Source organism: Corvus hawaiiensis, chromosome 15, assembly GCF_020740725.1.
Source record: "Corvus hawaiiensis isolate bCorHaw1 chromosome 15, bCorHaw1.pri.cur, whole genome shotgun sequence".
Lineage (NCBI taxonomy): Eukaryota > Metazoa > Chordata > Aves > Passeriformes > Corvidae > Corvus > Corvus hawaiiensis.
The window spans coordinates 1,297,954-1,320,366 of record NC_063227.1 but is presented as its reverse complement, the minus strand read 5'-3'; the positions used below and the strand labels follow the sequence as shown (position 1 = coordinate 1,320,366).

General features: G+C 50.2%; 1 protein-coding gene and 1 long non-coding RNA gene across 9 annotated transcripts in view; one reads left to right on the top strand and one right to left on the bottom strand.

The window, feature by feature from the left end:
* Nucleotides 1-4,764: 4,764 nt before the first annotated feature.
* SPRY4 (sprouty RTK signaling antagonist 4) lies at nt 4,765-17,611 on the bottom strand. The gene is made up of 2 exons (XM_048320151.1): nt 17,440-17,611; nt 4,765-7,429 (listed from the first exon to the last, which is right to left on the bottom strand). Exon 2 carries the CDS (start codon nt 7,381-7,383, stop codon nt 6,487-6,489), a length of 897 nt encoding a protein of 298 aa, XP_048176108.1. The 5' UTR covers nt 7,384-7,429; nt 17,440-17,611; the 3' UTR covers nt 4,765-6,486.
* Nucleotides 17,612-17,738: 127 nt separating this feature from the next.
* LOC125333652 overlaps nt 17,739-22,413 on the top strand; it is a 50,795-nt gene continuing 46,120 nt past the window's right edge. For all 8 annotated transcript variants that reach the window (XR_007206944.1, XR_007206938.1, XR_007206943.1 and 5 more), the window contains exon 1: nt 17,739-17,863. This is a non-coding gene — a long non-coding RNA (uncharacterized LOC125333652). The remainder of the gene's footprint in view (nt 17,864-22,413) is intronic.

Below are 22,413 nucleotides of genomic sequence, written 5' to 3'. Positions count from 1 at the left end.
TGTGATGGGCACTGGTGGCCTGGGCACAATCAGAAACTTCTGTGAAGCCCCTTCAGCCCCTTTTGTGCCTCAAAACCTGGTGTCCAGCTTGGACCCTGTGTCTGTTTGGGGTGGCTCTGTCCCAAAGCCTGTCGAGGCTGTGTGGGTGCATGAGGGGGGCTGAGACCCTGCTGAAAGGCTTTGCCTTGACCTCTGTAGCCATTTCCTCCTTCCCCTGAAAAGGAAAGTTTGCTCCATGTGGGAGCCCTCTCTGAAGGGCTGGGGCCATTCCCAGCTCCTTGAGGACATCCCTAAAGTTTTACGGCGCTCAGCAGGGGCTGGAGCGGGAGCCCAGGGATTCAGTGCTCCCACAGGAGGTTGTTACAGGGAGGAAGTAAAACAAAGTGCAAAGGCAATTTATCTCTGTCCTGGCCATTTGTCTGCCACCCACAAAGAGGCCAAACTTCATCCCTGGGTGCCATGTGCTGGTGTGGAGCTCTGTGAGGAGCCAGCTCTGGCTGCCTGGGGAATGGGGCTCTCCCTCCCGGTTCAGCCACCATCACCCCGTGCACACACCACTAATCCCAGTGAGAGAAATGATCCATTTCTGGGAATGGCACTGTGGGAGGTGGTGCCTGCTGGGAGCAGTGCAGCCCCCTTGCCATGCTCACCCCTGCAGCACCCCTGGAAACCCAAGAGATAAAAGAAAAGCTTGATTGCCAGCATGATTTGATGACTTTTAATAACCCCGGTTTTTGGTTAAAGATAGATGAGCCCTTGAATCCCTTACCCAGTTCCCATGTAAACACAGCAGAGGTGCTCGCTGAGGGACACCAAATAATCCCACTCTGGCTCTCTTTGTGCACACGGTAGGAAAGTGTGTATAATGGCAGAGAATTAAAAAAATTCCCTTTCCTGGAGAAGCTTGGGCAGGTTGGTGTTCTGGGCGCCACTGAGCTGTGTGCTGGGGACACCCTGCAGGGTTGAGAGCCGGGGGGCTGTGCAGGTGGCCTGGGGGTCCCACCCTGCTGGCCCCCATGGCGAGGAGCTGGAGTCTCCCTGTGCTGGCAGAACCCCGGCTCTGGAGCGGGGCACTGCTCCCTAGGTCGCTCCAGGTCTATTGTTCCCCTGGCTCCGGCAGGGGTGGCTCACCAGAGAGGAATGTGTCCTGCTCCCCGGCCAGAACACCCACCTCGGGCTGCCAGGGGAGGAGAAGGTAGGGGTATTTTATTTGAATTGGTTTAAAATTTATTTCTCATGTGAAGCTGTATTATCACAGTGTTTGCCTTCGAGGGTGGGTGCAGCTTCTGCCCTGTTGTTTGCTCTCCCCATCCCCTCCTCCCATTGCTGGCAGTGCTGACAAACCTCACATCTCGTCCAGGGTGTTTCCTACACCTTTTGGAAAATCTCATCATGTTTATTAAGTATATATTTTAGAAAAGGACTTTTAAATGGCATTTAAAAAAATGTTTTAATCTCATTTTGTAGAATCCCAGAATGATTTGGGTTGAAAGGGACCAAGGGATGCAACCTGCTCGATCACATCACTCATATCTGTACGTTTGTAATTTCTGTATGTTTCAGCCCGTTCTCTCACAATTAATACAGTGATTTAGGGTATTTTTGGGGTGTTTCGATTCACTAGAAATTCCCTTTCAGGTCTGATATCCAAGAGGTGGGCTTGCCTTGGGGCCTGGGAAGTCTTGTACTCTGAGCTCTGTGCATCTCTTTGCCATTCTGTAACCTGTGCTTGGGGAGTTGGACTTGGTTTCCTTTGATGATCAATTATTGAAAATGGTGTAAAAAAGGCTTAAAAAAAAAAAAAGCTGATTAATTCTGATCAATTTCAAAAATATTGCTTTAACATCTACTACTCAAATCAAGCCAAGTGCTCTGGTTCGCTTCCAGCAGAGAGGCATGAGCATCGTGTTGGTATTTTTAAAGCTTTATGTGCAAGACATCAGTTGGTGTTGCCAAACTCTGATTTAAATTTATACATCCTGGCTCAGCCTGTTTGTTAAAAAAAAAAAAGAAGAACTGCCACCAGCACAACAAATTCAGTATATCTTCCTTATTGCAAATTTTTTGGCATCAGATGTCGTGATCTGCACAGAGTAGTTATTGTCTCTTTATCTGATCCAGTGACTAATTCAACATTATTGTTTCAATAATATTATTTCAGGCCAGGTAACACACTTGGGTTACCTCTGTGATGACACAAAACATGGCACGGCTTCCAGTGAGTCACAGCTCCACAGCGTGTGCAAATAAATAACAGGAATGGTGAAAAATAACCCGGATCCTGTATTTTTAGCAGTCCAGTGTGATGCTGGTGACACACAAGGAGCTGGGGGCAGGAAGGGTGGTGGGTGGGAGCCCCAGGATGTGGCTCAGGGGCTGGGCAGGGTGAGCAAGGACCCAGGGAGTTGGTCCTTGACAGCTTTTTGCCCTTTTCCAAGGAGCTGGGAGAGTTCTGGCTGCCCTGATGTTGGAAGGGGACCTTGGGGTGGTCTGGCTGGGGCTGGGGGATGCTCTGCACCCACACATGGCTCCGGTGGGGCTGTTCTGGTGCGGGCAGCACAGCTCTGCTCGTGGACAGGAGAAGCAGGAGAGCTGGAAGTGGGTCTGAAATGCCGAGGGAGGCTCTGTGGGATGGGGTCAGCACAGCCCCTCTGTGCGGTGGGGTTGGTTCTCTTTAATGTCGATCCCATTGTCACACTGAGGGCTGAGCCCCGTGGAAGGAGCAGCCTGACTTCCAGGCTGGCATGTTCTAGAGGTGCAGGGAAGGATTGGTCCTACAAGTTCACAGAGCAGGGTATTCCTGCTCACTGAGGAGCTGCCCCTTCCCACTGCAGGTGATTTGAGGGATAATTAATTGATGAGCCCCTGATGTGCCAGGCCATGGGGCAGAGCAACCCCAGCTCCTTGGCAGGGCTGGGGAGCACCAAATAACCAATTTTGGGCTCCTCTCTGCTTGCTTGTATTTTTAGAATAATTACTATAAACATTCTTGCTTTTTTTTTTTTTTTTTTTAAGAACCACAACAGCCATTTATATATTTAACAATATATATTTTTATATATATATAATTTCTAGATCAGTACATTCATCAGTACTTGCTTTTCTTCACAAACAGAAGAACTCTTACAATAGTAGACTTTCTAAAATAAATACTATTAAAATAGAGCTTCAAAATAAATATTCTATACAAAGAAAAACCTTCTGTGGTAACTTTTCAGGGTGTACATGTGAGGGGGTGGTAAGAGGAGAAGGGACAAATATTTCTCAGGGTGTCTGAGCATGGGAGGGGAAGGGAATACCCAGTGCTGGGAAGGGCGAGGGCTCATCGGTGTGGCAAAGCCAGTGCCCAGGGAGCACCAAATCTGGGATCTGCTCCTGGCACCCGGCGGGCACTGGCACAGGGCTGTGGTGACGGTGTGTTTGTCTCTTGGGGCTGCTCTGCTCCTGCTGGGAATGTGGTGTGGCATTGCCAGCACCTTCAGGTCCCCTTCTCGATGTCTGCGCTGTTGTGTGGGGCAGAGGGCAAACCCTGGTGTGAACCTGCTGCAGCAATTAGCAGAGCTGCAGCAATTAGCAGAGCTGCAGCAATTAGCAGTGCAGGTGCCCTGCCATCCTCCTCCTCCTCCAAGCATGGCACCTGTCCCAGGGGGTACCTGCCCTGCTGCCTCCAGGGCCATCCCACAGCAGTGCCGTGGCTGGAGAGCCGGCGGGGTTTGTGCTCGTTAGCAGCTGTCCCTTCGTTAGCAGGGGCACCTGACCCGCGGGAGGATGGCAGAGCTGTGGGTTGGGACGTGGTGACACAGCACCGTGCCCGTAGTACATCTCCGGGGTGGCAGGAGACCCAAGTACCTTCAAAGGGAATGGGGGGATGGCGTTGTTGGGATGGGGAAGAGTGGGAATAACAACGTTACTGACAGGAGCTGTTCCCTCTGGCACAGCCCTGGCTCGGGCCAAGCCCGGCCCTTTCCCAGCTCCAGACAGGGCTCAGCACCTTCCTGCCAGGCCAGGGCCGGGAGCTGCTGGAGCAGAGTCCAGTGACCGTGCCGAGAGCCGGGGGGGGAGGGAGGATCACTCTGCTACACTGACCACTGCTCTAACACATCCACAATGCTTGACAGGCTCCAGCACGGCATCATCGGCTTACAGGGCTTAGATATTAAAACAAACCAATGGAGAAATAGTTTACAGCTATGTACAATGAGAGGAAATCCGTCTGGGATTGCTGGGAGTATGTACATGAGTGTAGATTGGCACAGTGGCGACCACTCCAGCGGGGTCTTTGCTCACGAGGACCATGCAGCCAAGCTTTGGGCTCTGCCAGTGCAGATTTCAGCACAGGTTCCCCAGGAACAGAGGGTCAAAAAGGCAAAGCAGCCGTGGGTGGAGGCCATTTGGACACGTGTGGTCCCAACAGAGGAGGGCAGCAGGTAAATACCTCTCCTGCTGCCTTTTCTAGCTTGCTTGTATCTTAGGAAAATGGTTTCTTATTAAATACAATATCTTATACATTCAACCAACAGTTCAGCTAGTTTGGGGTTGGTTTTCCTTTTATCTTTTCCCCTCCAATTTGTGCAAGGTAATAAATATAGCTCTGGATCCCCACCTGCTTCCTGGTGCCCACATACAGTTAATATGAGGCTACCCTACAGGAATTGGTATCTGGTAACAAACATTTTACCCTTTTTTCTATGATTCAGCATGTACAAGCTAGCAAATGTTATAAATATAAAAGTTTGTTGGTTTTTTTGTTTTAATTTTTTAACTCCCCCATTCAATAAATATCTACAATTCAATTGAGCTAAACCCCGAGTCATCCAGCTGAGCTGAATTCTGAAACCCAAAGCCACCAGAGTTCCCATCAGGATGCTCCTGCCAACCCCTACCCATGGCTGCGTCGCAGCCAGGCCAACGGGATTCCTGGAACTGCTACACGAGCTCTGCCTATTGCTTATCTAATTAGAGATGACATTTCACTGTCACTGCTGTGCATTTACTGAGGAAATCTCCTCTAATTAAAAACACCAAGAGAGACTAGGTCAGTTTCCTGCATGCAACAAGTACCTACCTACTCATTAGAGTGTTGCACGTTTGGACCAAGATTCTTGTTTAGCACCTTGTAGTTGTCGAGAGGGGTTACAGCATCCTTGGGGAAGGTAGAACCAGCCCTAGGATGAGTGCACGGACAGAGCCAATATTTGTGTGCTGAAAACCACGGGCACATTTGTTAACTGCACTCTCTTCTTTCCCCTGGCTTTCCCTAGTGTGTGTTAACACTAAAATAAACATTAAAAGCATTCTTTACATTTGAGAAGACACTTTTGTACAGAAGAGGCAAAAGTCAAACAGCAGCAATAGGGGTGGGGGAATGGGCTGTACTTCGAGCAAATGCCATTCACCCCCAAGACAAAACCAAATCTTAATATTCAATGAGCAAAGAAGAGCTTGTTCCAGGAGAGGAGGTGCTGGGTTGAGATCCCTAGAAAAATACACCTATGTGCATCGTACACTTAGGTTTGTGTGACTTCTTAGCAGAGCTCAAGAGGTTTAGGGAAACAGACCCCGCCTGTCTTCGCTTTGTGGCGTGAGTTAAACCCCCTTTGCTCCGGCCTCGGGGGAGCAAGCGCGGGCCTGGGGGGAATGGGATCGGCCACCATCCTCCTGGAACAGGGCTGTCCTGGTGATGGAAAACTCATATTCCATTGAGTGAAACCTGATGCTGTGGATCAGCTTACAGGTAGGAGGACCCGGTGTTGATACAACGGCCTGAACGCATCCTGCTGCAATTCCTCCAGGGAGGGGCAGCCCTGCTACCATCTTGCTTTAGAAAGAGAGTCCAAACCAGTGGGGCCGGGGTGGGATACACCCAAAAGGCAAAAGACCCTTCAACGAATGAAATGTAGCTTCACTTCTGGTTCAAAAATCTTTGAGGGACACAGAAAGCTTTTGAGAAACAGGTACTTTGTGTGCAACCAGCCCTTGGAGTGGTGTGCAGGAGGGAAGGAGGGCGGAGGGAGTTCCCCCATCACCTTCAACAGGCTGCTGGGAGCGAGCTGGGGTTTGGAAGGAGAGAGGAAACAAGAAGCCTGCCCCAAATCCGAATTGAGAGCAGCTTTTTGCAGCTGGGAATGGGGATTGGTTGTGAGGCGGTGCCTGCCAAGCGAGCAGTTAATGGTTCCTGTGGTGTGCAGGCCTGGTGAGCAGCTGTCCGTCCAAGGCGGGAGTGTTTCAGCAGCTGTACTTCATGATGTACGTGGGTTTGTAGCCTTCACTCTGCATTATTAACGTTCCTCCTTTGGCCCCATTTATTTAAACTGTGACCAGTTCCAAAATCCCTGAATAACCCAAAGTGCTTCAGTTTGTGGAAATAGTTGCTTCTGCTTTCTCCGAAGGCAAGAGGCTAACGCTCTCTTCAGAACACAGGTTATTAAAAAGAGCCAACACCACCCTGCTCCGCAGAGCATCCTCCCACTCCGTCCTCCCAAACTATTAGAAGGGCTTTTCTGCCCCTTTGCTCTCGGGCAATGCCTTGCAAATGACACTGTTTGTGTTTTTGCATCTGCATCCGGGCCGGCTCACTTGGTCGTAGCATCTCTGGGACAGCTTGACGCAGCCGGTGGCTGGCAGGTAGCAGAGCAGGCAGGGCAGCACCAGAGACAGGGCGCTCATGAAGGACCAGCGGGCACAGCAGTTGGAGTGGGAGCAGGAGCAGGGGTGGTCGGCACACGTGCCCTCGTCGTCCTCGTTGGTGCAGTGGTAGAAGACGCCCTTGACCAGGCACATGCAGGTGGAGTAGTTGACCAGGTTCTGCGCCGAGCAGAGACACTCCTGGTTGCACACCCAGCATGACGGCAGAGTCCGGGGCAGGGCACACTCCTTGCACTTGCATTTCCCACAGGCCTCGCACAGCAGGAAGTGCTTGTCCAGCTCCTGAGACACGGTGCCCTTCAGGTCCAGGGGCTTGCAGTTGATCACCTTGGGCTGGATGCGAACGGCGCGGGGGGAGGATTGCTCTGCCACGGGCACCGGGGCCATGTGGTCCAGGAGCCTTTGGTCTGAGGATGTGCTGCTGCTGCTGCTGATGGAGCTGGGGCGCCCGCTGAAGGAGATCCAGGGGTGGGTGACATCCTGCTCACAGCGCTGCGGGTGCTGCTGGCTGCTCAAGCCCAGTTCGTGGGGGGCTCGGGGACGCTTCTGGGCTGGTGGCTGGGAGGCGCTGGGGTTGTCGGTGTAGTCGTTCTCGATGTGGGTGGTCTTCATCTGGTCGATGGGCAGGATGGTGAGCGGGTGCTGCAGCCGCCCGTAGGGGATCCGACTGTCCAGCAAGGGCTGCACCATCACAGAGTTGGGGACAACGGTGATGTTGTGGGGAATCCGGGGCTCCATTGAGAAAGCAGTCTGACTACTGGGGCAAAATCTGTGCTTAAGTGTCCTGGGGGAAGGGAAGGAGAAAGAACAGGGGTGGGGGAGAGAGAGAGAGGGCATCATTATTGAGGTATCCTGCAAGCCCAGCCCAACAGGGCTCCTTACTGAGGCTGGCTATTATGCTGAAGGTCTTATAAGGTAAACTTCTGTCCAAGGGTGGCAGAACACTCAGGTACAAAGTGCCTACCGTGTCCCTCTCCCTGACCTTGGCCATCTACAGCTCCTCCAGTCCTGGGGGGGCTGCGGTCACTGCAGGCTCCTGAAGAGCCACTCATGGTTTTACTGAGGGAAGGTACATCTTGCGGCTGTGGTGCATATTCACATGTGGTTTTGTCAGCAAACTGCCTGAAATGACCCATCTAAACTTTGGAGGCTTTTCTCAATTGATCTCAATCCCTACAAAACCTGATGCAGGATTGTGGCTCGTGGAAGCACTGGCCTGGTACAAAGGTGCTTCTGAGCGTGGGGCTGAGCACCTGTCCTTGCTAACCAAGGATCTGCCTGTGGGAGGATGCCTTGATTTTGGTGTGGAAACATCCCCTCTCCATGGGGAGCCGCAGGTTCCAAAGGCTCCTTTATCCTCCCGTGGGAGCTGGAAGTGCTCGCTCAGCACCTTGTCTGGTGCCACACCAGGGTGGGAGCCAAGGGTGCAGCTCCCAGGAGAGCACCCACGTGGCTCAGGCTGGATCCATCACCTCACACAGGTAATGAGACACTCGTGCAGCCCACTAAGTGCACTAATATTTAGCTGAAGTGCTGTTTACCAGCCGCTCTGGCTGAGCCGTCATTGCCGCAGTTTCTAATTTCATTGAAAGAGTGCAATTTATCCTGGAGTCAATCCAAAGATTCAGCAGTGGCGTAGGACAAGAAACCACAGGAAGTAACTAAACTTAAATCAAAGAACGGAAACGACTCAGTTCAAATTTAGAAAGTGCACATTGTTTTCTAGTAGATGTGCCATTTCCTCACGGGGTGACCTTTATTCATAAATAATATAATGCTGGAGATCAGTTGAAAGAAGGGGTGAGTAAAGCTTCGGTCCAGGAGGGGAAAAGCTGCTGGTATCAAGAAAAAGGAAGTAGTGAACAGCTTAAGGCATTGCCAGTTGTTTGTGTTCAACAAACAAATTAACCTTCTCCAACGGCGTGAAAGATTTGGACTTGGCAGCGCTAGTTTAACAGCTGGACTCGATGATCCTAAAGGTCTTTTCCAACCTAAATGATTCTGTGATTCTATGACTTTAATATCACAGCAGTGGGAAAAAGTCAGGAAAAAACTGCAGCCAACTACAACCAAATAATGCACGAGAAGTGTGTGTATAAATGTGTGTGCACTTCTGCAAGAGCACACCTCCCCTAAAATTAACACAGCACCTCAAAAATCAGAACATGAACGGATTCCGCACTTTTGGAAGGAGAAGCCCATTTTTACCCCCTGAAAAATGCCACCAGAGTCCACTCTTATATTTGTAAATCGTTGCTTTGATGGATCATTTGGCATTTGGGGTTGGAAATGTGCCAGCTCCCCCGGGATCAGGAGGAGGGAGGGCGGGCGTGGGCAGGATGGCACATGCCGGGTCCGGCACCGCGTCTGGCCTGCCGGGCCCCCTTTGTCCCCTGCACCCCACCAGCAGGAAGAAATGCTTTATTAGCAGTAATGATGATTATTGTCATGTAGCCCTTATGCTGCTTCTCTTCCCCAGCTAAAATCCTCTGCTGGGCCTTAGCCATTCATTTGGAATTTTTTTTTATTTCATTATTCATAGCTCGTTGACATCCTGACTGGAGGAACAAGAGAGTTTATAAAGCATCTATTCCTAGTTACTGTACGTAAAAAACAAAGAGAAGCAATGATTCTGACAACTGTGGGGCATGCAGAGGGAAAAGAACTTGATTTTCTTTTGTGCATCAGAATCCAGTGTCATGATATAAAAAGTATTTGCTTCAAGTCAGAGTTTAGCAAAATCATCAGTTCTGTATCGGCTGTGTGTTACACTTGCAAGGAGACTTTGATTCCACTGGGTTTTTTTGGGGTTGTTTTTTTTTAACGAGAGAGATGCAGCTGTTTTGGTTGCCAAGAGTAAGTGCAGCAGAGCTGATCTTAGATGGAAGGTAGCTGGAGGAAATGGTGGCAGCACTGCAGGTGGCAGAGCAGCCTGGCTGCTCCTCCTCGGCCCTGCCAGCACTGCCCTCGTGGCCTCTCCAGGGCTCTGCTCACTCCCACTTGTTACCACCTCTCAGGAATCTGCTTCATTTACCGGATTTCCACTGGATCCATGGAGCACCATTTATTTTAAGGTGCCAGCACGGTTGTGGAACAGAGCTGCTCAGCCCGGGCAGTGCCCTGGTGCTGCCTGTCCCCAGGACGGCACCTCTGCCCCAGGGTGGCACATCCAGGGGGTTCTGCATCGCTGGTGGCACCGTGTGAGAGCCCCTGGAGGCGGCACTTGGGCTTTACATTAACTCTGCAGTGGCCCAGTCTGCCACGGTGCAGGGCCAGTGATGCCATGGCACGGAAGTGGTGTCAGCAGATCAGTTTGGGGAAGGATTAGAGCCAGGCTGCCCCTAAAACACCCAACCTCCCGTGCACAGACGGGGCCTCATGCAGGCAGGTGTTAAAGATGGCTTATCTGAGATAATGCTAATCAAGATTTCAGTTAATTACCACAGAAAGGAGATGGACCCTGGGCTAAACACCACACTTCAGGAGAGTTAATGATGGAAGTTTTTCATCCTCTTTTTTCCCTGTAATACAGTTTTAAATTGTCTTTTTAATAGACAAACTATTTCTGCAAGACAAGGGGAAGGGAAGCCTGACAAGGTGAACTCAGACCCTGCAGATATCTGGGCACAGGATCTACTTGGATAAAACCTCTGGAGGGAAAACAGCCAAGTAAGACCCAGCTCTCCCAGTTCCCAGACCCCTGTTCTGGACACAATATCTCTCTGGCTGAAGATCACCTTTAAACCACCAAAGATGTGCAGCCTGACAGGTTTTGGTGCTTGGACATATGGTCCTTCACCTTCTGCCCTGCCCTCTCTCTCCTGAGCAGAGGGTTTCCACAGTTGACTGCTCTTCCCTTTCTTGCCACTCTTAACAGACAAATATTTCTGATACTTATGGAATTTTCCAAGGACCATGACCACACTGCTGCTGCTGGCCTTGTCACCAGAAGTTCCAGCAGTGCAGCGAGAGCGCTGGTGACAGATCCAGGTCAAACACCTCGAGTGCTGAACTCAGAGTGAGCTGGGTGCTGTTCATCCTGCCAGGAGGCTCCTCTCCCCATGGACCACAACCATGGCAGTATTTCATGGTGGAGTTGCTCCAGTTTTTGTCATTGTGCTGTGAGCACCTTTCCCTCAGCTGCTTGTGCTCCATGTCTGTATCCCAGGACAGGGGAGGTTTCAGGGAAGGGCCCTGGGCAGCTCTGTGGGCACAGAGTGCCCCACCTGTGCTGGCACAGAGGAATCCAGTCGAGTCCTCAGGTTAAGGATTTGTGCTGGAGCAGAAGGACATCAAGAAGGCAGAGTGCTCCTGTGGAGTGTCACAGGCTGAGATGCGCCTGCCTGGATACCTGATGGGTCCTTGCGACTTCCCTGGGTCATCCTCCAAGACACGACAACCTGACCTTTGCTGGTTGATGTGTACCCAGAGGCAGGGCAGCTTTTCCTTCACCTCCCCCCCCAAAACCCACCACACACGTGGGCTGTTTGCTGGCAAGGATAACATTGCCTTGAGCACCAACACTGGTATCCTATAAACTGCATTTATAAAGCTTATCCCAACCAGATCCCAAATCAAAATGAATGTTTGGGGTAACCTGGCAAAACTTTAGACCTTGAAAGACGACGAGAGCTGAGGGATGTAACCTTTGTTGTCCACTGCACTGATCCTGACTGTAAATGGCATTTCAGTTGAGGAAAAAAAACCATACAGCACACAAAATTAATTAATTTTTGATCATAGGTAATTACAGATATATTACAGCATTAACACAGGCACAAATGCACTGGTTGCAACTGTACAGATAATTTTCTTAAAGTAGACAACAGGAAGAAAAATTCACAACCATGTTCTTACGTAGGGAATTTTTCATTCTTTAGAGGCAAACAATGAAGTTCTTTTCAAGGCAGACGTGTCAGCAAACTCCCATGTAGAGAAAAATTTCTCTTCCCCCATGACTGTACAGTCACTCACCACATACAATTTTCAAGGCAAAATATACTTCCTTCCAAGGGAGTAAAATTGGACTCAAAAGTCAAGTTCATACACGTGTTGCAGTGTTTGTTCCTTCTCTTCATCAAGATATGGCCAATTTAAAATTACTGTTGTTCTGGGTAATTGCAAGTCCTAGAGTTGTAGGAAACCAACTGTTATTGTAGAGTTTTGGCATTATTGCTGACCCAGAAGTTTTGTAGGATTTTGAAATCAGATGAAATTAAAACAAAAGGCACTTTATGTTTTAAAAGGATTTTGGACTTGCCTACATGATTTTAGAGAAAGCTACATTCTTGTAGGCAATTCCATGCGAAAGTCACATAAACCCTCAGGAAAGCTCATTCTCATTAATGTCTTCAGAGCAAGTTTTGAAATAATAAGGTTCCAGTATCTTTATTTTCAGAGTTCAGTTGGACAAAAATCTTCCAGTTACTGAAAAACAAAATGGATCTTGACTTAAACACGCAGCGAGTGCAGAAATACATAATGTCCATAACTGTCAGAGTCACCCATTGGTTAATAACCTTAATAAGTTCTTTCTCACGTGTTTAACAACATCCAAGATGTTTGTGGTAATAAAAGAATAATGTGAATAAGGAACTTAAGTCCAGAGGTGGGTCCCATGTGGAAGCAATCCTGGGCAACCTGGGACTGACACATCCCCAGTGCAGTCAGCAGGAAAATGGGAAAAGCTTCCACGAGCTCCTCCTCTGCAGCCTGCACCAGGCACAAGGTCCCACAGTTTTGCCCAACCCTTTGTGGACACAAGATGCTGCCATGGAAATGTCTAAAGGGAACCTCCAATGTCACAGAACACCAAAAAGCCCCAGATGTGCCCTTGGGGTGTGTTTGCTGAGAGAGACCCCTGGGGCGGGCAGGGAGGTGACGCAGCCACCAAACCCTTCTGTGCTTTGTCAGCTGCGTGCACCAGATCAGGGGCCACTTCGTCTCTTTCTAATTAATTACACCTTAATTACACCTCATGAGCAGCCTGTCCCTTCTGTTGTGTCTGACAGCACCAGCGGCAGGAAAAGCTGTTTGCCTCAGCAAACCAAGATTTCTCCTGGGGTTGGTGGCACTGGATTGTCCTCTCCATGTCCTGTGACATCACTGGTGGCTCCTTTCTGCATCCTGGACTGTGCCCTGTAACATCAGGGAGCTGCTGGACCTGCCAGTGGTACTGTGCTGCCCTTTGCCAGGGGCTGCTGGCCAGCTCTAGGACCATTATATATATAATATATCTCATAAATTAAAGTGGTTATAGGTTATATATAAATTATAGTGGTGCTGAGGGCATGGAGAGCACTGGTGCACAAAAGGTACCTTCTTAGCACAGAATTGTTAAGGTTGGAAAAGATCTTTAAGATCATCAAGTCCAACCATAAACAGAATAAAGTGAATTTGGTGTTTCAACATGAATTTTCAATCACAGGTTTCCAAGAATTTTCCAACTACTGAAGCATCACAAGCTTTTGTGAAGAAAGGATGGAGAAATTGTCATGGATTGATGAAAGGCTGAGCCCTGCACTGGGATGGGGTAAGACCTGAGCTGCTCCTCTGGGGATCTGCTTTGGGTCAGACCAGACAGCTCTGAATCTTGGCACCTACAGAGGGACCACACCTTCTCTTTATTACTGAGATTGGACCTGGATTAAATTTTAGGAAGGAATTGTTCCCCGGGAGGGTGGGCAGGCCCTGGCACAGGGTGCCCAGAGCAGCTGTGGCTGCCCCTGGATCCCTGGCAGTGCCCAAGGCCAGGTTGGACATTGGGGCTTGGAGCAGCCTGGGACAGTGGAAGGTGTCCCTGCCCATGGCAGGGGTGGCACTGGATGGGCTTTAAGGTCCCTTCCATCCCAAACCATTCTATGAGTTCATTATCAATGCAAAAGCTGAATTAGTCTCTGTAAGAGTTGTGACAGTCACTCATTAACACTGACACAGAGGCAGCAATAGTTGCAGTAAATGCACTGCAGAAATTGGTTTATTTTCTTTGCTGTATAGGACACACGAATTTCTGAAAATACAGTGCAGGAGGCAGAAAACGAGAAAAGCACTAGAATATTTAGTCTTAATACAAGAAATGATCATAATGGAAAGCAATACACTTCGAAGCAGTATCATGCCAGGGTGGGCAGATACATTTCAAGGCCTGTGCAAGGCAACACAGCTCAGAATCGATGGTAACCAGTGCAAAATCCGATCTGTCACGGCCAGTCTGTCTCCTCTGGTGGCTTGGTTAAAGAGCTCCTCTAAAAGCGTTGGGCAGAGCTGCACCTGAGCCTTGGGCAGGGCAGGGGGCTGAGGGGACAGGGCAGGGGGCTCAGGGAACAGGGCAGGGGGCTCAGGGGACAGGGCAGGGATGCTCAGAGGACAGGGCAGGGATGCTCAGGGGACAGGACAGGGGGCTGAGGGGACAGGGCAGGGAGCTGAGGGGACAGGGCAGGGATGCTCAGGGGACAGGGCAGGGGGCTGAGGGACAGGGCAGGGATGCTCAGAGGACAGGGCAGGGGGCTGAGGGGACAGGGCAGGGGGCTGAGGGGACAGGGCAGGGATGCTCAGGGGACAGGGCAGGGGGCTGAGGGGACAGGGCAGGGATGCTCAGAGGACAGGGCAGGGGGCTGAGGGGACAGGGCAGGGACGCTCAGGGGACAGGGCAGGGGGCTGAGGGGACAGGGCAGGGATGCTCAGGGGACAGGGCAGGGGGCTGAGGGGACAGGGCAGGGATGCTCAGAGGACAGGGCAGGGGGCTGAGGGGACAGGGCAGGGATGCTCAGGGGACAGGGCAGGGACGCTCAGGGGACAGGGCAGGGATGCTCAGAGGACAGGGCAGGGGGCTGAGGGGACAGGGCAGGGATGCTCAGAGGACAGGACAGGGACGCTCAGGGGACAGGGCAGGGACGCTCAGGGGACAGGACAGGGGTCACTCCCACCCAAGTGATCAATAAAGGATTTGCTCCCTGGAGCCCAGTAGAGGAGGAGCTGGAGATAAGGGAACAAATTCTGCCCCTGCCTTTGTCTGGGATTAAGGACATCCTCTTGTCCAGGCCTGCCAGCGGTGACAAGGGACACTCTTGCTGCAAGCCAAAGGGTTCAATTAAAGCTTTTAATGAAGAAGACTACACTCAGAGGTGGTTAAAGGAGACCTTGCAGCAAGCACATGTTTTTAATGTGGGATTAAGAATAATTCATAAGGTTGGAGTTCATTAAGACTGAGTTAGGCTGTTTGGATTTTGAGTTGAGCTGTAAATGCTTCAAAAAAAGGAAAAAAAATGCCTTTTTTCCCTGAAGTGTGTATTAATATTGACAAAATATTGATTCATTCATTGTTCATTCTTTTTGTTCCCCTCCTTAGCAGCCTTACCTAGCTAAGGGCAGCTAGAATCTTCTCTACAAGTAATAAGGGAGGAAAAAAATTAGAAAGCTTATTAGGGAAACCTGCCATTTTTAAAACGAGACACTAAATTCTTGCCAGAGTGTGGAAATTCAGGAGCTGGGAAATGAGACCTGTAGACTTCCAAGAAGCTGTCTCTGTCCAGCTAAAGTCTGTTCCTATGGTGCGAGTGAATAAAGCACATTTTGGCCCACTAGCATTCAGATCTCTGGGGACTCGAATTTCTCAGTCAAAGCCTTTTACTGGACAAAAACATTTATTTTAAGGGAAGAAAACTAAGCTCAGATACGATCTATTAAGCTAATGGTACTAAATGATAACCTATTTAGAAGGGGTTTAGATTTTTCTTGAGGAAATATATTGTATTGCATTTAAAAAGGATAAAAAACAACACTTGTGCAACTGTTTGCCTATAAAAACACAGTTTTTACTACTGGGCTGAAGCTGGAAAGTTGTATAGCAATATGATGAATGAATTCCTTTCTTTCACATTTAATTTTATGAAAACTGTCAGAACTGGTTATTAATTATTGCTGTAGTGTTGTAAGGGATGTGAATTTTATTTCACCAAAGTCTGATAGCAGAATTTCTTTTTTTTTTTTGGGGGGGGGGGGGGGGGGGGTAGGAATTGCTTTTTGAGATGTTGCACTTCCCAGTATGGTTTGGGAATTAGTCATGATTCCAAGAAAACAGCTTTTGTTTTGCTGTTTCAGGAGAACAAATAATTTCTCCCCTGCACATACCTCATGGAGAATTTCAAAAGGACTGCAGTATTCAGAAATGGTCCTTTTAATTTTATAATCCCAATATAGAGTCCCTTCCAGCAAGGGAAAACACAGTAGCCCATGGAAAAGGGCACATTTATCAACGAGACATCCCCAGTGGGGTTCCAATAACTGAGAGCAACCCCTCCTCCTGCTATCATTCATTTTTATATGGACAAGGGGGAAGCCAGTCATCAGGATCATTGTGATTCCGTGCACAAATTGGAGCTTTATTCTTTAACCCAAAATAAAGGCAGAGAGGGGAAGCTTTAATATTGGGAAAGCTGCGCTTCTCTTTAGCCAATTAAACAGCAATTCCTTGCCATGCTGTCCCCTTGGCATGGTATGGAGAAAAGGCATCAGCTGGAGAAGTTTTAAAGAATCTAGAACGTGCCTTTTCCACTCTGGATAATGCAGGGGTGCTTTTCCTTTTCTCTTTCTTTCTCCCCTTCATTTTTAAAAGAAAAACTTGGGGCTAGAAAAGGTTTAAATGAAGAAATCAGACCCTTGGTAACTGGAGGTAAAAGAGGGAAGCCTTTTCCCCCCGTGATATTCCTTTGCACTGCCATTTCCAAGCTCTGCATTCCCAGTCCTGCTTTCCTCTAAGACCTTTGTGTCTTTTATGTGCCCCTTTCTGCTTTTTCCATTCCCCTCCTGATAATGAATTTTCAGAACATGTCGTCTCCAGGCTTGTCTTTCTCCTGTGACGCCAGGACTGGTACCAGAAAATAAAATCCTGGCTTATCTTTGCTACGCAGTTGGTAGAGAGGAGCAGCCAGCACAGGTTTTTCCTCCATATATAAAATATTTCATATATCAGATGAAGTTATTCCAGGTACACATTTTTATTACTCATCTAGCCTTTAAAATACATCATCCATCCGGATTTAAAACAAGTGTACAGCAAGACAGAGAAGAGAACACTGATGGAATAAGGCACTGAGGCCAAAAAAATGAAAAAAAGACTTGTATGAAATAAAATGCTGAAGAGCAAGGGTCATGCAGGAAGGGTCTGACACACGAGTGGCTGATTTCTGAAGTGTCCTATTATGGAGACAGCTAAAAACTACTTGACACTCACAAGACAGGGCTTTGGAAAAGAGAGGAAACGAGGATAATCCATTCCCAAGCAAGAAATACCCAATTCTGACTTGTCAGCCCAGGTGACCATGTATTTATGCTCCTTTTTGGGGATGGAAGAAGGGATGGAGGAGAAGACATCCCATCAGCAGAAAAAAGCGCCTTATTCTGCTGTAAAAGCCTGCAAACAAACCCGACCCAAGTGTGCTGAAACCTGCCTGCCATATATGTACAGCAAATGCAGATGTTGATGGGAGAACGCAGAAAAGAGGTATAAATCAGAGACGCAGGGACACAAATGGAAATTCTGCAAGAAACAGGATATTTCTCCAGAATGCCAAGTCTCCTTCAGGCTGGGAAGCACCAGGCAGCTCTCCCCTGTATATAATTATAGCTAATCACTGTTAGAAAAGTCATAGCCAGAAATATGCTCATGATCAGTGATCTGTAAGGAGCAGCCGAACACATCTAGAACGAGCGCAGGATTTTCCCTCGGGGACCAGGCTTGGCTTTTTCTACTTAAAACATTTAACAATTGCTCGCAAGCGCCGATCTCGTACTTACTTTAAATAATTCAGCTAAGACCATCTCTCCATAGGCGAGTTAATCCCAAATGCGAGGCGGACGAGGGGGCCGGACCTGGGAGAATCCTGGCAGGAGCGGCTGGAGCTGCGGGCAGGGACCTGCGAGCGCGGCGCTGTCAGCGGCGGCCGCGGCGCTGCACCCGCCTGCCTGGGAAAATGGCTATTTTATGAATGGGAGGGCAGCGGCCGCTCCTGCGCATGCGCGGCCGCCCGACTCTATGAATGGGTGGGCACCGCGGCGGTACCGCGCATGCTCCGCTGCCTTTTATGAATGGGGGCTGGAGGGGAGCGCGGATGCGGTTCCCGGGGTTTTTTTTCCCCCCTCCCTTTCTTTTTTTTTTTTTTTTATGAATGAAGGGCAGCGGCAGCTGCGCATGCACCGCGCCCCCCGCCCGGGGCTGGAGGTAACGGCGGGGGTGGGGGGCACCGCGCTCCCGACCGCCGGGGGGGCACCGCCGAGCCCCTCCTTTGCGGGCCCGATCCCGGGGAGCAGCCGGGAGGGTGCCCCCGGCCCCTCGGGCATCCCCAGCCGCCCCCCCCGGGCGGCCGCATCCCGCCGGGAGCGGGGCGAGGGGCAGCAGCGCGGGGAGCGCTTCTCGCCGGGAGTGGGGGGCGGGGGACAGGGGCACGTTCGGCTGGAGGTTCCGGCGATCCCCGGTTTTGGGGTGTGTGAGCATGAATGAAAGGATGGTTCTCCTTTAGCGCCCGGCTTCGTTTCCCGGTGCTGAGAGCTGTGGCTCGTTCCTTTCACTGCAGCATCGTCACACACCCGTGTCCGTCCCCTGTGCCTGGCGGCTCGTGGCAGTATCTGGGTGGAAATGCGAGCACAAACCCCACTGCGTGTTGTATGTGCAACCTGTGGGTTTATTCTATGGCTCTTATCTCCTGAGGAGGAGAGGAGGTGGGACAGAGCTGCGCAGGTTACCCGCACCCACCGAGCGCCAGCAGCTGCTCCCGTTCCATGGACGTGAGGCCATTGATGTGCTGCTCTCAGCTCTGCAGTTCTGCCCCTGTTCAGCTTTTGGGGCGTCCTGGGGAACCTCTCCCCGCGCTCCGCAGCTCCTCGGACCCGGACTTTCCAACCATCCTTAGCAAAGCGCTGCAGTTCTCCAGCTCCGTGTCGGGCTTCCCTGAAAGCCCTGCCCGAAGCGTGTGCCGAGAGCTCTGAAATGTCCTTCCGTGCTTCAGTTCCGTTCGGCAAAGGCAGAATCCGCTCCCAGCTGGCGCGGAAGCGGCTGCAGGTGGAGCCTCGGGGCGTGCGGTCCCCCAGGAGCCTCCCGGACAGGTTGCTTTCCTGAAAATGCATTAATGATGTATTTTAATATCTGTGAAGAGTCATCTGCAGAGTACAAACCAAGGCCCTGCTCATTTCCTGCCGTATTTATGGCGTGTATATTTCAAAGCTTGCACAACACTGAAAAATCCCCCGTTATTTATTTATTTAGTGCTAATACAAACAACGTATGTTGCCGCAGATACAAAACAAGGGAGATTTCTTTCTCCAGAGAAGATTTCTCCCCCCAAGAGCTGTGCTCTGAGGCCGATCATTTACTTACTTGTGTTTGTCTCTGAGGACAGAGACGTTTCCGAGTGGGAGCCGTGTTATGGGTCACGGGCAAATGCAATTTAACAAGGAAGGGACAGAAGATGGGGACGCCCTAAAAAACAGCTTTTCCAGGGGGTTGCATAAAATATTACTGGTCTTCAGACCTATCAGATGGGTGTTTTTGAAAATAAAGAGAAGGTGGTTGGTGAAAGTGTTGCTTTGTTAGTGGTTGTGTTCTTTGCAGTGAAATGCTGCTGGAAGGACAGGCAGGCAGAGAAATTTGATGTCTGTGATTTTGGAAATTGGCAAATAAAGAGATAATGGAAGAAAATGAGATTTTAAAAAAGCTTGTATAGAAGAAAAAATGAAAAAAAAAAAAAAAAATCATCGTGCTGTATTTAGTGCTGGAAACCAGCCTGAAGCTGAGAGACTCAAATTCCTGAGCACAAAAATCTCTGATCCCATCATTTTACACCATTGGCAGGGGATAAATTCTGCACCTTGATTTGAGTGCTGCCAGTTTCTGTAACGTTGCAGCAGTGGGAGAGTCAAGCGCTTCTGAATTCAAGGCTTTTATCTCTGAATGCCGAGTTCTGTGTTCCAGGGCCACGGGCACAATACCCGGGGGAAGTCCTTTGTTGCAGTGCGCTGAGCATCTCCCCAGGAGCCCCCGGCAGGTGACGGCAGAGCTGCTCTGTGCTGGCCGAGGCTGTAATCCCACAGCAGCCCCAGGCTCAGCCCTGCCAGCCCCTGCCCTCCTGAAACCCCCCAGCAATAAAACTGAAAAGAGGAAACAAAAATTATTATCCATGTGTGAAGGGGCGAGGCGGAAATGGGGTCTGGCTGTGTAGTTCTAGGGAGAGAAAACTGGGAATATTGCTGGTATGGCTGTGGATTGATGAAACCTTTTCAGGCAGAGAATTACAAGACTGTAAATCTTGGAGCTAATTCTCCTCTTCCTTAAGATGTATTGTAAACATTATTTGACTAATTCTCCCCTATGGACAAAGGTGTTTCTTGCTAGATCTTAGCCTGGCTGCTGTGCTCAGGCATGCAAGGCTTTGCGTTTGGAATTGTGTGTGGATTTGGGACTGTGTGTGGATTCCTCCAAGCTGCCGTTCCCGTCTGTACCAGCGGGCTCTGCTCCGGCTCTGGGTCAGGATCCAGAAGCTGAGCTGGGGGACACTGAGGCAAAAGCCCAGCGTGAGGGTGGTGGATGCTCGGCACTCTGGGGCTTCCTGGCTCCTGTGGAGTCCCTCTGCAAACAGGAGGAGCCGATGATGCCTGTGCTGCTGCGCTGGGATGAGCAGGGGAGGGATGAGGGATGGTGTCTCCCCACCTCTGCTGGTGCTCTGTCTGCTTCCCAAATCTCCTCATGCCGCTGTAAAAAGCAGGTCGTGCCTGTGGGGAGGAGGCTCCTTGTGAGGGCTCTGGGGCTGCTGCAGTGCCAGGGAGGAGCACTGTGCTATCACCGTGGGATTCTGGAAGCTGAGGCTTTAAGGGAAGTACCACTTATCCCAGGACATGTAACAAGTTTATACATGTTGGCAGTGCTGCTGATACTGAACTCTGCACTCCTTCCTCGTGCAGGAAATTAATTGCTCGCTCATTTCATGCCCGTTTAAACCCTGAAACGGCTGCAGATTTTTGATAGTGATTTCTTCCCTGGGATGAATTGTGGCGCTGCCACACTTGCATTGCCTTTAAAGTTCTTTAATTTAGTTCTTGTACATCCTGGGAACAGCCTGCCTGGCCCGGGAGAGCTGGGTCTGTGTGAGTGCCCGGCAGTCACCAGCTGCCGGGCTCCCCTCGGAGCGGCTCGCACTGGAACGTGGTTCTCCAGCTCTGCCTCTGCTGTGTGGGCTGGCAGAGCTCCAGGCAGGGCGTGTGTGTCTTGGCCCAAAGCTGGCGGTTTAAGAAAATGCATGGTTCCTAATCTGCCATCAGAAAAAAGCAAATATGCAGGCAATTTAGGAAAGTGAAAGTGCAACCCCCTGGGGAACGCGTAACTCGGGCTTCAGAGGCGCTCGGAATGTGGAGCCATGTTCTGTCTTACATCTTGGGCTGCTCGGCATTCTGCTATCTTTAAGCTGGATCAGGAGCAGATGTGTAGACTTTATCTGCTGAGGTTTTCGTGTTCCTCCAAATCCTTTCTGGCTGGTGTCGGAGCCTCACGGTAGCTCGGCGTGGAAGCAGCGCTGCGGCGCGAGGAAGGAGCTGATTCCCTGTCCCGGCTGATCCTGCCTGTGGAATTTTCTGATTTGCTGGCATATATGAGGGTGCAGGTTGTTGTGGAGGAGGTGGTTTGTAACCTTGGCCTGGCCTCTCGGAACCAAAGGATGCCCACATGGGTGGTTTTGCTATCTGGGGTGATAGAAGGAGAAGAGCCTTTTCCTTCTCATTATTTACTTGACCATTCCTGTGCATGTTATAAGGATGGAAGCTGTAGATTAAATTTTCCTATTAAAAATGAAAAAAGAGAATTTCAGGTTTTATCACCTCTTAGAAATAATTGATAAAACCTGGAAAACTGAATGTTTCTCTTTTAATCCACTGACACAATATGCTCCTTGCGTGGAAATGCATTGCTGCAAAACCCATCTGGGGCAGCATCCCATATTCCCGATGTGTTTGAGGCTTGTGATGCCTCCAGCCATAGGCAGAGTAGGAAGGATCATTCCTACTGATAAATGCTGGGGGATTGTGCCAAATACTTGTCATACATAAGTCAGAGAAACTGTTTGGATGTTGCTATAGGAATTCTCCTCCCCTTGTGCATTGCAACCAGCAGTTACTGTGCTGCTCTGTCATGGAGATGAGTGAGAGGGGGTTGCTGTGGATTCACAAAAGTGTTGGGAAAACAGTGGGATCGTGGGCTCTCGGGCACAGCCTGAAATGGGAGCGTGCTGAGATGCCAAACAGAAGTCAGGTGCCACAAAAGAGGTGCCAGACAGAAACCAGCAGTGCCTGCTGAGCTGTGGAGGTACTGGGTGCAACTCTCACAGGGCTGAGTGTGTGAGATTGGCAGAATCTGGGAGGATGGGAACTGATGGAGCCTGTGGGAAGCACCACCTCTCAGGAGCTTCCCTCTGGATCGCAGCCTCTGTGGGAAGTAAGAGAGAAGCCCAGTGCTGTAACCCAGAAAGGGGTGGTCATGGCTGGATGTCACCTCGCTGTAGCTCGTGTGGGCGGAGGGCACTGCTGGGCTCATCCATGTGGGGCTGCTCCATGGAAGTGTTCCCGAGCTTTATCTTGCTGCCTTGAAGTGCCCTGGCACGCAGCAGGGGCCTCTCCCTGGCAGCCAGGCCCCTGGCACGGGCAGCACGTCCACTCCTGTTATGAAATCACCTCATAAACTCTGCCAGCTGCCCCGGGGGTGGCTAAGAATCGTTATCTCTGTTCCCGATG